The sequence below is a fragment of the Erpetoichthys calabaricus genome, chromosome 15 (assembly GCF_900747795.2).
Source record: "Erpetoichthys calabaricus chromosome 15, fErpCal1.3, whole genome shotgun sequence".
Taxonomy (NCBI): Eukaryota; Metazoa; Chordata; class Cladistia; order Polypteriformes; family Polypteridae; genus Erpetoichthys; species Erpetoichthys calabaricus.
In genome coordinates, this window is record NC_041408.2 from 30,704,861 (window position 1) to 30,722,700 (window position 17,840).

The 17,840-nt window shown below is 40.6% G+C and overlaps 1 protein-coding gene across 3 annotated transcripts in view; it reads right to left on the minus strand.

Moving 5' to 3' along the window:
* Positions 1–17,840, minus strand: part of wdpcp (WD repeat containing planar cell polarity effector) — a 424,187-nt gene that overhangs the window by 138,267 nt on the left and 268,080 nt on the right. For all 3 annotated transcript variants that reach the window (XR_007933616.1, XM_051919684.1, XM_028820594.2), the window contains one exon: positions 10,549–10,663. Coding sequence is in view for 2 of the 3 variants with exons in the window: in XM_051919684.1 (XP_051775644.1) it covers positions 10,549–10,663 (115 nt within the window). In the remaining variant the exon portion in view is untranslated. The remainder of the gene's footprint in view (positions 1–10,548; positions 10,664–17,840) is intronic.

Sequence of the window (17,840 nt, forward strand, 5' to 3'; positions counted from 1 at the left end):
TGCTTTAACATTTACAGTGTTTTTTTTAATAACAAGCTGACCACTGCCAGCTCTGAAGACCGTTACTTTCAACGTAATCAGCTCAATAACTTGAAGCAGGGGCAAAATTCACTGTGGCTTCTTTAATAATTTCTGTCTTTTTCTATGCTGGGATCACGCTTTCAGAGACTTGCGTACACTAATACTCTTGAAGGCCAATAAAACACAAGGAATTCTAATTTTCACTGGGCTCTGAATTTTTCACCTCACTGTTCCTTTCTGCCACATATGCACATGCCCAGTGGAGGTAAACATCCATATCATATGCATTTTCGCTAGTATTAGTATGGACTGTGATACTTTTGTAAAAGATGTGAAAACACTAGCATTAGCAGAGATTGCTTTAAAATGTAGTAGTGTGGACATAGCCTTAGTAGCTGGATCTCTGCTAGGGTACATGCTATGTCAATTTTTACCTCTGCTCACCACATGTCATAACATGTCACTGATTTGGGTTTTCATTGTTCTTGTCATTGAGTTGGCAAAGATTTAAAAAAAGATATAGTGGGTTATGTAATGTAGGAATTGTCTCCCTAGATATTTAAAAGCAGAAATCCTGAAAAACATATAAGAAATGAACGAAAAATTGGACAGCCTAGGTTCCAGGTGTCTCAAGTATCCATGCCTCACAAATGGATGAGACAAATCTGGTGAATACTCTACAGTATCGAGTATAACAAGTTGATAATAGTAATGAGTGCCCATGAAACGCAATTATTTGTTCCCATCTGTGCACTTCATGGATGTTTAACAAATACATTGCAGTTTTCTTTCAATAGTCCATGCAAATCTGGTCCCAGTGACCTAAAAAGTCAAATTCATGTTATACCTGTACAGTGATAATATGGAGGAATATTTTGGACAAAATAAAATAAATAAATAAATAAATAAATATGCAAATAAATAAAAGTATTCTGAAATATGAACATAAATAATGTGTCACAAAATATGTTTTTTGCTGCTTATTTATTTTATTTTGTCCATAATATTCCTCCTAACGCATTATGAAATACGGCTTGAAAAAAAACTGTCACTTACACTCGTCAAAGTTGAGAAGGTGGGCTCTAGCACATACTGTATTTTGATTGGTGAATCATATTCTGTAGATTGCTCATGCCCAATTCAATATGCCAGTACAGGAGATGGTAGTAAATGAGATACCAGAAGATTAATTAGAAACTAATTTCTAATTTCTAATATTAATTAGAGAAACTGCTAAATATCTGATGGCCAAACGAGATTAAAATCCATTTCAATATCTGCTAAATATCTCAGATCAGAAAGTATCATGTTTACCACTGACGAGAGCTGTAAAGTTGTTTGAAAAAGTAGCTGCAAATGTGCACCTGACTTTAGACTCATAAAACAAGGGTCAAATATTCAGCTCAAAATATTAGTTGGCACTGCTTTGGGCTTTGGCTTATTCGCCTTGTGATCGTCTTCTCTGATACACCACATAGATCTGAAATCATACTTTTAAACTGCATAAAAGAAAGTGTTCTATTGATTCAGCTGAAATGTCAAAGGATGGGCATCCAGGGCAGGTAACTTCGTCACTTGAACTGACATGTAGCCTAGTCCGCTGGACCAGTTCTGTGATGTCTTCAAAAATTGCTTCATCGATATTGCAGTCTAAAAAGGCAGCCAACATTGTAATTTCTTCTGATAAATCTTCAATTTTCTCTGTGAAATATGTGATAACATTAGCAGAATCTATTTAATTGGTAGTAGTAAGCATTTTTCTAATTAATTATTGTGCTATCTCATTTACCTTCATCTCCTGCACAGATATATTGAATTAAGCATGAGCAACCTACAGAAGGCAACTCACCAATCAAAACACAGTACAGGCTAGAGCCCACCCTCTCAACTTTGACGAGTGAAAGTGATAGTTTTATTTCAAGAAGTATTTCATGATGCATTTGGAGGAATATTATGGACAAAATAAAATATATAAATAAGCAACAAAAAACATGTTTGACACATTTATAACTTTTATTTATACTCACAGCTCACAGTACTTTTATTTATTTATTTGTCTGAAATATTCTGCCATACTGTAATGCAGTTAAAAGTGACATCTCTGTTTGATAAAGTTTTGGAAATGTGAGATGACAGACTGGGACATGAAAGACCTGTTCTCATGAAAACCTCTTCATATGTGGAATCTTCTTATACTCAATAGAAGTAATTAAAAATCCTACTTATGACTTGTTCTGATAAAAAAGAACTGACTTGTCACACAAGGAGATTTTCTTCTATTTTGCACTAAGAGCTGAACGAAAACGTGCATTTAAACATGATCTGCTGTATTTGCACAGACAAAAAAGAAATTGCACCTGTTGAACTGGAGTTATGTGCCCAGTGAGATTCCAGCCCTTGGGCACTGTCTGCTCTTTGGTATACTGGCCTTCTGGCAGTCTGTCCTTAGCCTTGCCTGCCGGGTGAAACTGGGGCCTTTGACCGGGTCTCGCTCTCTTTTTTAAAATGTTGGTATGCTGCAATCAGTGCATTAAATGCTTCAGAATTTCCAGTTGTAACTGACCTTTACCTTTGCAGTGTTTCTTTTTAATTGTATGTGATCAGGGTATGACCTGGCTAAAAGAAATAAAGAATCTGATTGAGAAAGAGTAAGTGAGATTCCAAACAGTTAAGAGCAAAACATGCACACATGATTAGTCCTCTTCTGCCACATATGGAAGACCTCTGTGTGTGCACAAATGTAGGATGTTCAAATAAACCTGAATAAGTCTTATTGTGACCACCATTCATAGCATGGCAAACTTTAAAATGATGTTCTACTTTCTTTCCTTGTTATGTCAATAAGAACTGCAATGGTGGTTGCTACTGATGGTAACAATTCTTATTTATAATAATCTCTTCTATCTATTTTCTATCTACTTATGCAGGACTGTGAGATGTTACATGCTCACATACACAGACTACCTCACACTCTGGACCAATTTACAGCAGCCAACCTACTTAACATGTGTGTCTGTGGAATGTGGGAGTAAAACTGGAGTACTGGGAGAGGAGACTACACAGGCACAGGGGGACCATGAAAACCCCACACAGAGAGTAAGTAGGTCAGTAGGTGGTTCATGTCAGATTTGTTTTCAGGATAGGCAAAGTTTTCCACATCTCACATCTATTAAATCTGGATTTGTGGGTGTTTACTCCAGCATTATGTGCCAAACTTAAACATTATGCTGAGTTACTGCTTGGAATGTGTATATATGGTGACAAGGAAAGTATCTGGTTTTCTGCATATTTTATACAAATATTTTATACAAATCTTTAACCCAAGCCTAACAAAAAAGAGACACTAAGTAAGCATATAACACAAAATCTTGAAATTAAATTAAAAAAGTAATGAAGAAGTCACCATTCAGTGTGCAAAAGTAATTACCCTCACAGATTACTGGATGACTGCTACCATGCATTTCCTGTAGTTAATTAGTCTCTAGTTTTGTCAGAACTGCTTCATCGCAGTGATATTTGTAGATTTTGAAGCATCATCTGCTCATTTTATGTCTGTTCCTAACATCTCAATGAGATTTAAGTCTGAATCAAAATACTATTTTTCCCTTAAACAATTTTGATATAACTTGGATGATTGCTTTGGACAGTTTCCATTGTTATGATTAGAGCCATAAAATGTGAAAATGAAAGGGATGTAGAAAAACAATGGCCGCTTTAAAAACATAATTAAATATTTTTGTTATTGAACAAAGTTAAATAAAAATAATGGATACTATTAATTCAAAACAAAATGCAAAAATGGATAAAAACTAAATACAAGCAAAGTAAGTGGAGGTGAATCAATAAACTAAAAAATGGAAAACACTCAACAGAGAAGCAAAAAGACAAAAAATATAGAAAAAATCAAGAAAGATGGGAAAAAACAAATGTTTAGAGTAATAAAAGTATATACAAAATAGTTAGAAAGGACAAAAAATAAAAAATAGCATACATTTTATTGAAAAAAGCAAAGGTCAAAAAGGGTAAAAAAAAAAAAGACAAAACATACAAATAACTAAGACAGTCCAAAATTCAAAATCCTTTTTTTTTTATTATGTAAATATTGTTAATATTGTTACTGCCTGTTTATTATTTAGTTTTTATGTATTATGTATCCTGGGTATGATGTTAAACTGCATCCGGCCCTGCAAGCGGTCCTCCAACTTGCAGGGAAATCATGGGGGTTGGTGGCCGGATTGGCACTCCAGCCACCGTAAAAAAAACCACACAGCTCCGAGACAACAGAATGGACTCCTTTTTGTTCTCCGTGGGAGTAGCTCTGCTGCAGCCGCCCATCGGAATGCTGCTCGCAACGTGAAGGGGATGGGGGAAAGCCCTCAGGAGCCCCATCCCCAGAAGAGTCGAAATCATTGGCGAGCCAATGGGGTTCAGGTCTGTTGGGGATCGGAACTGGTGTGGCGCTGAGGCGTCGCCTGCTGCATGGCAGCACTTGGGTCCCAATTTGAGGTGGCCCATACGGGTGGGCGCATGGAACGTCTTGTCTCTGCAGCATGATGATCATCTTCCTCTGCTGTCGGAGGAGTTGCGTAAACTCCGCATTTCAGTGGCGGCACTCTCTGAGGTGCGCAGACTGGGAACTGGCCAGATCTCTGTAGGTGGATACACCTTTTATTGGTCTGGTCGGTCTGATGGCTGTCATACTCAGGGAGTAGCCATTGCTGTAATGGATTGGCTTCTTCCAATGGTGTCCGATGTCACTCCTTTCAACACACGTATTATGAGACTCAGATTACGTCACTCCCTAGGTGCCTTGTCTGCTGTCTCAGTGTATGCTCTGACTGTGGTGAGTGATGTCCCGGCGAGGGAGACATTTTATTCGCAGCTTCACTCAGTGGTTGATGGGTGCCCACAAGGTGACACTCCTCTGGTCATGGGTGACTTCAATGCAGCCACTGGCACTGACAGGGCTGGCTATGAGGATTGTCTCGGTCCCCATGGGTCTGGTGACCGTGGTGAAAGTGGCTCCATGTTCCTTGACATTGCAAAAGGTCAGGAGCTGCAAATCACTGGATCCTGGTTCCAGCACCTAGAACTGCATCGTTGGACATGGTACTCCAATACTGGTGGTGCGGCGAAGGAGATCGATTACATCCTTGTGGGCAGACGCTGGAGGTTCTTGCAAAACTGCAGGGTCTACAGAAGTGCCCAGTTTGTGAATTCTGACCACAGACTTGTTGTTGCTACTCTTAGGATCCAGCTTAAGTCTAGTAGGTTACCACCTACTAGGAAAATGAGCCTGGACTTCGCCAGACTCCAAGACCAGGCTGTTTCTAATGAGTTTGCACGCAGCTTGTCTGAGGAACTTGCAGATTTGGGTATGACTGCCGATCCTAATCTGATGTGGGAGACCTTCCATGACAAGACCCTGAAGGTTCCTGAGGGTTGTGCTGGTGTTACTGGTGTTCCCAGAAGGAGGTGTTTCATCTCGCAGGGCACCCTGGATATCATCGAGAGGAGTTGCAGAACACGGCTCAAAGGCAACTCTGGTCTGTACTGGGAACTGAGAAGGATGGCTCTGAGGGCAGATAAAGAGGCATTTGTTAGTGGAATCTGTGAGCAAGTGACACACCATCTGTGGTCTAGTGACCCATGTCCTGCTTTACAGAGGAATCAAAGCGTTACGCACATCTAAATCTGTTCCTCTGTTAGTCGCAGTCAGGGCAGCTGATGGAACGGTCCTTACGGATGACACTGCAGTTGTGATCCGCTGGGCTGGCTACTTTGAGCAGTTCTTCAAAGCTGATCCTATGGCTAGGATGTTGGACATCTCTGTGTTCACGGTTCATGAGGCTGATCCTCCAATTCGCTGTGAACCACCCAATCTCACTGAGATTGCACAGGTGGTGAACCAGCTGATGGGGGGAAAGGCTGCAGGAATCTGTGGTATCTGGGGTGAACTTCTCCAGGCTGGTGGTAAGGCTGTCCTCTTGGCATTGCAAGCAGTCTTTGCTTCCATTTGGGAGACTGGCATTATCCCAACTGACCGGAAAACAGGACTTGTCATCCCTATCTGGAAAAGGAAGGGTGATTGCCTGGATTGCGGCAACTACAGGGGGATAACACTGCTCTCGGTGCTGGGTAAGGTCCTTGCTAGGGTCGTCCTCAATAGGATCCGTGATCACTTGCTCACCTACCAGCGACTGGAACAGTCTGGTTTTATGCCTAAGAAGTCTACCATCGACCGCATCCTGGCACTGATGGTTCTCATGGAGTGCAAACGTGAATATCGGCAGAGTTTCTTTGCAACCTTTGTCGATGTTCACAAAGCATTCATGGGATCTCCTCGAGGTTGCTGGATATCATGGCCGGCCTGTACACTAGTACTGTGAGTGCACAAAGGAGGAGCAATGACGTTTTCACAGCTGAATACTACATGTTTAATTACCATGAACACTAAACAAACGAAAGAAGCAGCAAACCTTGGTTTTATTGTTTTACTCCTCTGCATAACCCATTATCCCACCTGAAAAACGCAGAACCTCTGTGTTTTTCCCAGTTGATTCTGGGGTTCGTCAGGGGTGTGTTCTTGCTCCTACTCTGTTCAATGCTTGTATGGACTGGGTGTTGGGCAAGGTCATGGGGTCCAACGGCTGTGGGGCATCTGTTGGTGAAGAAAGATTCACGGATCTTGACTTTGCTGATGATGCTGTGATCTTTGCGGAGTCAATGGAGGCTCTGATTGGGGCACTCGAGAGACTGAGCGAGGAGTCTGAGTGTCTGGGCTTGCAAGTGTCCTGGATAAAAACCAAGATCCAGGCCTTTAATGACCTCTTGGGCATAGCCATCAGCAGTGTGTCTGTCTATGGGGATAGTGTCGACCTTGTCGAGAGGTTTACTTACCTTGGCAGTGACATACATGTGTCTGGTGACTCTTCCTATGAAGTCAGTATACGGATTGGGAGAGCACTGGTGGTCATGAGGTCGCTGGAAAGGGGTGTGTGGCGCTCCTAATATCTGTGCAAAAGGACAAAGGTCCAAGTTTTTAGAGTCCTGGTGCTTCCTTTCTTGCTATATGGTTGTGAGACATGGACGCTATCCAGTGACGTGAGACAAAGACTGGACTCCTTTGGTACTGTGTCTCTCCGGAAAATCCTTGGGTACTGTTGGTTTGACTTTGTGTCCCGAATGAGGCACATTACCTGCGTTGTGAGGAAGCATCAGTTATGGCACTATGGCCATGTGGCATGTTTCCCCAAGGGTGATCCGGCTCATAAGATCCTCATTGTTGGGGACTCAAGTGGCTGGACCAGGCCAAGGGGTTGCCCACGTAACACCTGGCTGCAGCAGATAGAGGGTCATTTCCGGAGAATGGGACTGGACCGCGTGACTGCCTGGGGGGGTTGCCAACCGGGATCCCGAGTTTTTTGTTGAGTAGTGGATGCGGCAATGCACTATACCAGTGCATGCTCTCCAACTTGACTTGACTTGTAGTATGCATTTTCCTATGTTCCTTATATTTTTGGGTGGTAATCCAAGAAGCAAAACTACACTGACATCGCTTTTGCTGGGACTGCTTTACAAATTTATATTCAGGCAGAAGAGATGGCCCAGCAGTAGTTCATTAACTGTGTAGGAGTATTGTGGACTGAAGTTTCTTTTAAAGAAATTTATTGAGGTTGTGGTTATAATGGATTTTATTGCTTTGTTTTCAGATTCTGACAATTGGAATTAGACTTGACAGCCTTGGGCTGTCATTTTTGCCTCATCTTTGCCTTTTTGTGCTTCTTTTTTGTTTTTATATATATATATATATATATATATATATATATATATATATATATATATATATATATATATAAAAGTAATTATATATATATATATATATATATATATATATATATATATATATATATATATATATAAGTAATTATATATATATATATATATATATATATATATATATATATATATATATATATATATAAAATTTATAAAGATTGTTTGCCTCATCTCTCAAGCCACAGGTTTCAGCACACTAAATTTAGTCTGGCATTTAACTCTGCAGGTCTCTCATCCTACAAATTACCCTCCGATCTCTCCTGGTTAATTTTTTGTAATTTTTATAATTTAAACTCCTCTAATATTTCACAGTTGATCAAGTCTTGATATAGTAAAGAATCCTAAACACTTTTATCACTTCTTACTGGTGTCACACACATGCACTTGGGAGATAATGTAAAGGTTTATATAAATGTAATTGCATTCCTAACCAGTGGTTGGCACTGTTGCCTAATGCCTTTTCCCTTCCTCCCACTGCAGAAGCAGTGATGGATGGTCGCATCCATAATGACATCACTTCTGGTTCCTGACCAGCAGAACCTGCCTCTTCCTGTCCTACCAACTGAAAACCAGCTCTGATGCCATCTTGGGCAGATGAAGAACACCTCAAATCTTAATGACACATTTATTTTGATTTTGTATTTAATTTACAGATTGCCAATTATATGGGATCACCACGGTGCCCCTACACTTTATCTGTGTTTCTTTTTGTTTATTACACTGAGAGTATTTTCTTTTTTATAATAAGCTAAAATTTCCACTTTTGACTTAAATGTTCATATTGTATAGTTCCACAATGCTGGCGGATCATTAAAGTGCATTTTGGCAAAGTAAAGGTAAGCATTCATCATCTTTAAGGAGAACAATGATTTTTGCTTTGCTTCTCTGCCATAAAGTCCCATTTTTACCCTGTGTCTTTGTGATCCTGGAGTCACATACAGGGATCTTAGCTTGTCCTTTGTGACTTTAAAAATATTTCCCTGCTTGACAACACAGTTACACCTGAGAAAACAGACAGCTGTCGAATTTTCTCTATTTGAACAACGCAGCCCAATGTATGCTAATCCTTTCCAGACTGATAGGCATTAATAACTGTTTTCTTGAATCTTTCAGAAAAGAGCCTTTTTTGTGGTATGTTAGGCCAACAACTTAACTATAATGGTAAGGGACAAAACTGATCTAAATCAGAGCCTATTCAACTACTGTCCATAATTAACTTTTAATTGGGTTTCAACCACAAGGGAGGAGCAATGACGTTTTCACAACTGAATACTACATATTTAATTACCATGAACAATAAACAAACGAAAGAAGCAGCAAACCTTGGTCTTATTGTTTTACTCCTCTGCATAACCCATTATCCTACCTGAAAAAGTATGATGAAGACCAAATTCATTGTAACATATGCAGTCATAGAGAAAATAAGACAGGTATTTTTTCATGGCAATGCCAGTATGTAGACAAAAGATATAATATTTCGTAATATGAATTGATTGATCTGACAGCAGCTTTCGAAATGATAGGGCTAAAAGGAGCAAGTTTAGAACAATTGCAAGGAATATTCATGTATACTACAGTACACAGTCACAGTAGTCACCAACTCTTCAAATGACCCGATTCTGCTGTCTTTGCTATACAATCAGAGCTCATGCAAAGCTGGTCATACCACTGATCCAAACGTCTGCTGCATTGTTCAATGGTTGCCCACTCTGCATGTGTTCCTATCATGCCTATTCATGTAAGTTCTTCTGCCTCAAAATTCCAGGGTAGACTCTTTACTATTTTCTTTACTGCTATGCAAAAAATTCATATTCTTTCTAAACCTGTGTCACCAGAAGTGCTCCCCCTTTACTTCTCTGGACTTATCCACTCTGGACCTACTCTATGCTTGTGCCACCTCCTTCATGTGTACATTCATCACAAGATTTCACTCTTTGAGTACTTTGATTGTTAACTGCTTTGAAAAGCACTTTGGAAAAGTTCTTCCAAAGATAGATGCTGTGTAAAATAAAGATTCATTTATTAATTAAGTGCTGTAAGCTGTAATTAAACTAAATTAAAATCCACTTGAATATGTTTTGGAAATCTACAAGAATAGTACTTGTTAAAAGCTGCTGGGCATGCTTAGCTATCATCATCAATGACAAAATAAAAAGAATTTACAGAAACGATAAATGTCAAATAAGCCACCAAATATGAAATGCTTCTTCAGAATGAAATACAACTTTATATTACCAGTCATTTCAATTCAGGATCTAATTTAAGTAAGAGCATTTTAAGTCAGAAATCATTGCAGGAGTACTGCAGCTTGCATGAAAATCTTGCTCAAGAACTTCTTAGACACTCTAGCTGACATACTTAGGATGTTGTTTCACTTCAAAGCAGACATCATTTGTACACTTCAAGTGCTTTCTGTAGTCTAAGACCAAGGCACATGTGACTGCACCTCTTACAAAGACCTCTTCTCCCAGTGCGTATATTTATAAAAAGATTGTACAGGAACTAAAAGGGAAAAAAAACTCTCTAAAACTCTAAGTAGAGTCTCAAGGGTTGCAACTAGGGCATTACAAGCAATTACTTGGTGCTTGGGTGAATCCCTGGTGTCTGTAATTAGTCCACCTGTTGGCAAAGTATATTTTGGGCCTTAGCATTAAAGCAGAAATACCATTAGCACATATGTGTAATTACCATCACTGATGGTGTCTGTGATGAGCCTCCCCACCAGAGTCCTGTCGATCGTCACCTTCCCCAGCTGAGGCCCTGAAAGGCTCAGAGAAACTAGCACACCTGAACCGAGGAAGAGCTGAAAGACAAAAAAGCAACAATTTCAAAAACATATCAGGTTTTGAAAATAAAGAGAGAGAGAGAGCATGCATCACCAAGGAAAATATAACTGTAGCAAATGAACATTTCCATAATTAAACTGGCTGAAAATAAATGAATGTGCAAGGCAGTGTTCTGTTCTAGATCATCTGAGAAAGGGAAAACAAATGGCACCTTTCATGATTTTATTTTTTTGTTAACCTGCTTTGGTTTTCTACATCTTACGATGCATGAAGTAACATTAACAATCACTACATATACAGTATCTGCAGGACAGCTCTAAGACATGGCCTCAAGCATCCGGAACCCTGCGTTTGAACCTCATGGTTTGAACTTCATGCACAGATGTTGCATGGAGTGTCAAGTCAAGTTTACTGTCATGGGCCCTTGGTACAATGACATTTTTACTTTCATGTCTCCTCAGAACAGCTTTAAAAAATCAAATAAATATAAAATGTGTATTAGCAAGTATTATATAACTAGCGACTTGGCGCGCGCTACGCTGCGCGATGGATGACCTCAGTTGAAGGACTCCCTGTTTAAACGCGGCTGCCAGTCGTGAACTGGGTCCTTCATCGCACCGCATTTGATTTTTGCATGGGAAACAAAATTTCAAAACAAAACCCATGATTCACGAAGTGTGGGACGCAGACTAATCAGAATCGTATACGTTGTTTAAATGGTTGTAAGGAAGAGGAGGATCATACCGTTGAGGACGTCCTGTGCTTGTCGAGGGGACATGTAGTGGTACTTCATTCTGAAGAGCAAAGCGATGTAGGTCATTTGAGTGGTCTTCATTAACTTCGTCAGTGACATGCAGCACTGTGTCATCGCGTCCGTCACCTTCATTGCACATAGTAATGTCTGTGGAGTCATACAATCCCATGGCATTCGAGTGGACAGAGTCGAGTACTTCTTGGTAAACAACGTTCTGTGTGAAGTATTTATTAGTATCTTGTAGTAATTTCCCTTGACTTTTGCAAGGCAATATTTTGACTTTCACTTTTGGAAAACCTTTTCCTCTGGAGAAGGCGACATAGAGCTGGCCATGTGTGAAGACAGGCTCCGGTAGGAATACAGTGATCCCTCGCTATATCGCGCTTCGCCTTTCGCGGCTTCACTCTATCGCAGATTTTATATGTAAGCATATTTAAATATATATCGCAGATTTTTTGCTGGTTCGTGGATTTCTGAGGACAATGGGTCTTTTAATTTCTGGTACATGCTTCCTCAGTTGGTTTGCCCAGTTGATTTCATACAAGGGACGCTATTGGCAGATGGCTGAGAAGCTACCCAACTTACTTTTCTTTCTCTCTCTCTTGCGCTGACTATCTGTGATCCTGACGTAGGGGGTGTGAGCAGGGGGGCTGTTCGCACACCTAGACGATACGGACGCTCGTCTAAAAATGCTGAAAGATTATCTTCACGTTGCTACCTTCTGTGTGCAGCTCTTAAGTATGCTGCACGGTGCTTTGCATACTTAAAAGCTCAAAGGGCACGTATTGATTTTTGACTTTGTTTTTCTCTCTCTCTCTCTCTCCCTGCTCCTGATGGAGGGGGTGTGAGCTGCCGCCTTCAACAGCTTTGTACCGCAAGCCAAACAGCCCTATTGATTTGTTTGCTTTCCTCTCTGTTTCCTTTGAAGAGGAAGATATGTTTGCATTCTTTTAATTGTGAGACAGAACTGTCATCTCTGTCTTGTCATGGAGCACAGTTTAAACTTTTGAAAAAGAGACAAATGTTTGTTTGCAGTGTTTGAATAACGTTCCTGTCTCTCTACAACCTCCTGTGTTTCTGCGCAAATCTGTGACCCAAGCATGACAATATAAAAATAACCATATAAACATATGGTTTCTACTTCGCGAATTTTCTTATTTCGCGGGTGGCTCTGGAACGCAACCCCCGCGATGGAGGAGGGATTACTGTATACCTACAAGATCTAGTGTTTGACCCTGCGCCTTATTTATTGTAATAGCGTATGCTAATCGGAGTGGGAATTGCCTTCTGTGCATGTCAAAAGGCAGGTCAGAGTCATCCATAGTATCGAGACCTATCCTGGGGATGAAGACGTGTTGACCACAGTGTTTACCAGTGATTATGTTTGCTTCAAGTAAGTGGTCATGCGTAATGTGTCCTCTCTCTCTGTAGGAGTTTGTCTATTATGGTTGTTTTGCAATCGTAAGGACCTCTTGTCGGGTGTCTCATTGGCACGCTTTTGCCTCTTTCTTTCGCGATCACGGCGTAATGTGTCCTCTCTCTCTGTAGGGGTTTGTCTATTACGGTTGTTTTGCAATCGTAAGGACCTGTCGTCGGGTGTCTCATTGGCACGCTTTTGCCTCTTTCTTTCGCGATCATGGCGTAATCTGTCTTCTCTCTCTGTAGGGGTTTCAGTTGCCTTTCGTTGTGCGGCAGAGACGCGTCGTTGAGCTAATCTGTGTGAATGCTGAGTGTCCATTTCTTGCGAGCGACTGGCACGCCTTTGCCTCTTTGCTTCGTGATCATGCTGTAATGTGTCCTCTCTCGCAGCAGCAGGTTCACTTGCCTTTCGTTTCGGCATTGTTCCGTAAGGTCTCCTCTGTACAAGTGCACATGGGTATCTGAAGATGGAAAGGCATAGTGGGCCGGAAGGGAGAAAATAGAAAATCGCGGCTTGAAACACATGAATTGGTGAGCAGGGGAACCATCCGACTCAGACGCGGGGCTCGAAATACTCACGTGCACAAAGGGGAAAGAACGGAGGGGGGTAAGCAGGAATTCTGAGAGGGGAAGGACAGGGGCGGCTATACAGCCAAAAAGAACCCGGACCTGGACACGGACACGGACGCCGCGCTGGGCTTTTATTATATAGATTACACAAACTGCTTGTTATATTATTTTTCTCCTGGTGCTTTGGTTTTCTTACTTCATCAACCAAAGATGTGCAGTAAGTTTAATTAGTAATTCAAAGTTTGCCCTATATGTTTGTGAGCTGTGTGCGGACGCAGATCCTGCACTGGATGGTCCATAGCTGTTTCACACTGTACTGCTGGGACAGGCTGTAGCCCTTCATGACCCTGAAGTGGATTAAGCAGGTTAACAGTATAAATATGAAAATCTTATGTATGTTATGTTATACAACTTTGAGAAAAAAAAAACAGTTTTATTTTTGTATATTGACAAAGAAAGCGTGAACCTCAACATATGCTCAGTTAATTGGCAGCTTATTTACAGTACAATGAAAAGCAATTGTTATTAGGCATTTTTGGTGCAGAGAGACAAAATAGTACAAGGTAGAATGACACAGCACACAGACAAAAATTGTTCAAGAGAGCAATAACAATTAAAAAATTAAACAAAATCCATTTTTAACCATTCCAAATTAAAGATAAATACACAAATAAGTATTAGATATGAACATGGATCATGCAAAATAAGCATCCATGAGTCTGTAAAACAGAATCACTGACACAATCTGAATAGTTATGAGATTGCTTACACAATTAAAATCGTATTCATAGGTCAAGGAGACAGCTGAGTCGGAGTCGAGAGTTTAATGACACATCGGTAAAAACTCTCCAGTAGTCTGGTGGTACAGCACTGAATGCTAAGATAACATTTGCTAAAACGATGCAGAGCAAAAAGGTTATGGCGCATCAGTGAGGTGTAGGTTTCCTTTTTAAAACTGTGCAACACAAATTCATGAGTGTAGGTGTACATAGTAAAGACAGACAGCTACAGAATAATAGAGTAATAGAGATCTACACAGCCATCCCTCATTACCGGATCTGCGGGTCTTTTAGGGAAAAACTTACACTCATTTGTATAAATGTGAGAGTTTGGGCAGAAAGGGTGAAAAGCAAAGGAAGAAAAGGTCAAAACGATGGCGAGAATTGGCAACTGAAATCATTGTGCAAGTGAGAGAGGGAAACGATCGGGAGAAGCCCTGCAGAGAATTCAAGAAGTGCTGTTCTGGAGGAAAATGGCTCAAACTCCACTGAGTGAGAGGCAGCAGGGGTGATTGAGGGCAGTGACTGAAGGATGTGGCATGCCGTAGAAAACAAAGTGGGTACTGGCAGAGGTAGCTGGGAGAGAGAGCCAAGGGAACCATGTTCATTGGTTTCTCAAAACTGATGAGCAGACCTGAGTAGAGCCAGTAAGAGAGAGAAAGAATGGGACACTGGCATAAAGAAATGGGAAAAGGCAGATGCTGCTTTTGCTCCTGGTTTTAACCATAAATTTGGAAAGTATGTCTTTCATGGATTGCATGGCTTCATCTCCTAAAAGATAAAAGATGAGACTAGACTTTTAGTATTGACAGAAACTCTTAAAAAATGATTAGTATTCTCTGAGAGTGGAGTGCAATACCCTACCTTTAATTAAGACATGACAAGATGGGGATGTGCTTGACTTCTTAACTTTTTGCTGGCAAAACTGGAGGGCGTTTAATGATGAATTTCCCTAGTGCTTTGGTAGTCAGAAATCCTTCTCATCATTTTTATTTTCATAATCAATTATATGATTGGTGGAAAAGAGCATATTTCTTTTCTGTATTTTCTGCTCATTTATATTTACTAACCTACAGTAGGTGTATATGGACAGGCCACTGCTGACATACAGTAGCTATTCTTGTGTCCATGTCCAAATGATGATTTAGATGGCTGTCTATCCTCATAGCTGCAGGACTAGTAGCCAAGTACAGTGAATGACACTTTTTGAATGACCTTTCCCCTCTAGACAACACTCCATCGGCTCAATCCCCACTTATCACATAAACAGTGTTGTTAAACCAAAACAGACTTATTATGACGGAAAGCCCAATAGTTTCTTCTCATGCCTTGTCCACGTCCTTCACCTGGGCTGCTCACTTTAGTTATAAAAGCAAAACATAAAATGCTAATTGCTTTGCCAGGTTGTTTCATATCAGTTCACAATAACTGCAAACCGAGTATTGATAATTCAACACAAGCCTGTTTTAATTAAGTAAAACTTTCACTACAGCTTTACTGTAAATAAGGAGATGTGCATAAAAATATAGTAGGTAAGGTAACTACTTTTTCTTAACAATGCAAATGAAACAACAAGAACACCAAAGTCTAAATTCCTTTTCAAATCAGTCATTTTATGGTATAAAAACATACAAAGGAGAGACAGTCAAATGAAAAAGACAAATTAACTAATAAATACATTCTTGTCAGACAAGCCTTTGCTGCAGTTCACTTCTCGTCTTCAAGATCAAGGGGATTCTGGTAAGTAAGTGACCTTTAAACTTCTCCCCGAGGCTTCTGCGGCGACCTCTGAAAGTCACAGGGACATTTTTTGAAAGCTCGCTGTGGTGGTCACAGGTAACCCTGCATTCTCCAAATTGAATACACAGTTAAAAGGCAGGGTACCCTAGCTGGTCAACTGTACTTCTTTCCCTCCATTATAGGCAAGTCGGAGCCCTCTGCTTTCCTCTAATTAAGTAGATGTCTGTCATCCCCATGAACTCTCCTAGCACAGTCATTATGTCCAGGACACTCTTTAAGCAGATTTGGTCTTTTGGCTCCTGATGATCTGTTTCTCACATTAGCATTTGGAGGGGCTCTCTAGTTATCACTGTGGGGTTCTCTTTTAAAATATGGCATTATGTGTGTGTCTGCCCATACCCCTTCAATCCCAGAAGCCTCATTACAATAGGAGTATTAAATTAAAAACTAACTATTTATGTAATGCCTGTAACATTCCTCAACCAAAGTTAGACACAATTTTTCAAAAAGCTTTATTTTTCTATTAGTTACCTGAAAATGATAATTTCTTAATGCTGTCCATTTGTACAATACTTCTGAATAAACAACTCAGCTTATGCTCCACTGACTCATCCATCCATCCATCCATTTTCTAACCTGCTGAATCCAAACACAGGGTCACGGGGGTCTGCTGGAGCCAATCCCAGCCAACACAGGGCGCAAGGCAGGAACAAATCCCAGGCAGGGTGCCAGCCCACCGCAGGACACACACACCCACACACCAAGCACACACTAGGGACAATTTAGGATCACTAATGTACCTAACCTGCATGTCTTTGGAATGTGGGAGGAAACCGGAGCGCCCGGAGGAAACCCACGCAGACACGGGGAGAACATGCAAACTCCACGCAGGGAGGACCCAGGAATCGAACCCAGGTCCCCAGATCTCCCAACTGCGAGGCAGCAGCGCTACCCACTGTGCCACCGTGCCGCCCTCCACTGACTCAGCAGTAGTTAAAATACTTTAACATTTAGTGTTTTATTTACTGAAGGCAGAAGAATGAGGGCTCTTTATTTAACAAAATGCTTTACAGATGACAGACTGTGTTGTGTATGCTAGCCAATGCCTCTGTAGAAGCTGCTGAACAACAATATGTTGACGAAGTAGTAATATTTACCTCAAATGATACAGCCTCTGATGTTTCATTACCTATTTAGTTAGAAAGTGTTTTAATTAAAAGGCATCAACATGCTATAAATTGTTGTGCTAAGACAAAAAAAAATATGTCAGGAGTTTAGGAAAAAGAGGCAAGCAAAGATCGTGACCTGGAGACCAAAAATATGAGCATCAAACCTAAAAGACAAGTATCAAAAATCAAAACTGAAAGGAGAGCCAATATTTACTACCAGAGTACAAAGCAAACTTATCAAAATACACTGCAAAAATCAATGGTTGGCATCCACAATCTCACATAGAGACCTGACCTAAAACACGAGCTTGTACTCTGTTGTTTCAATGACATCAAGGGCACCTTTGGGTCTTTACTATGAATTTCCCCTTGGGATTAATAAAGTATCTATCTATCTATCTATCTATCTATCTATCTATCTATCTATCTATCTATCTATCTATCTATCTATCTATCTTTACTAAGGAAACCAATGGTGGCAAGCACTAGAACACAAAATAGTGACAAGACGAGGAAAAATAGAAAATTACAAACCTTGCACAGTGTCAAAACCAAGCACCAGCATAATAAATAGAATCTTCCATCCATCCATCCATCCATCCATCCATCCATCCATCCATCCATCCATCCATCCATCCATTCCGCTATATCCTAACAAAGGGTCATGGGGGTCTGCTGGAGCCAATCCCAGCCAACACAGGGCGCAAGGCAGGAACAAATCCCAGGCAGGGTGCCAGCCCACTGCAGGACACACACACCCACA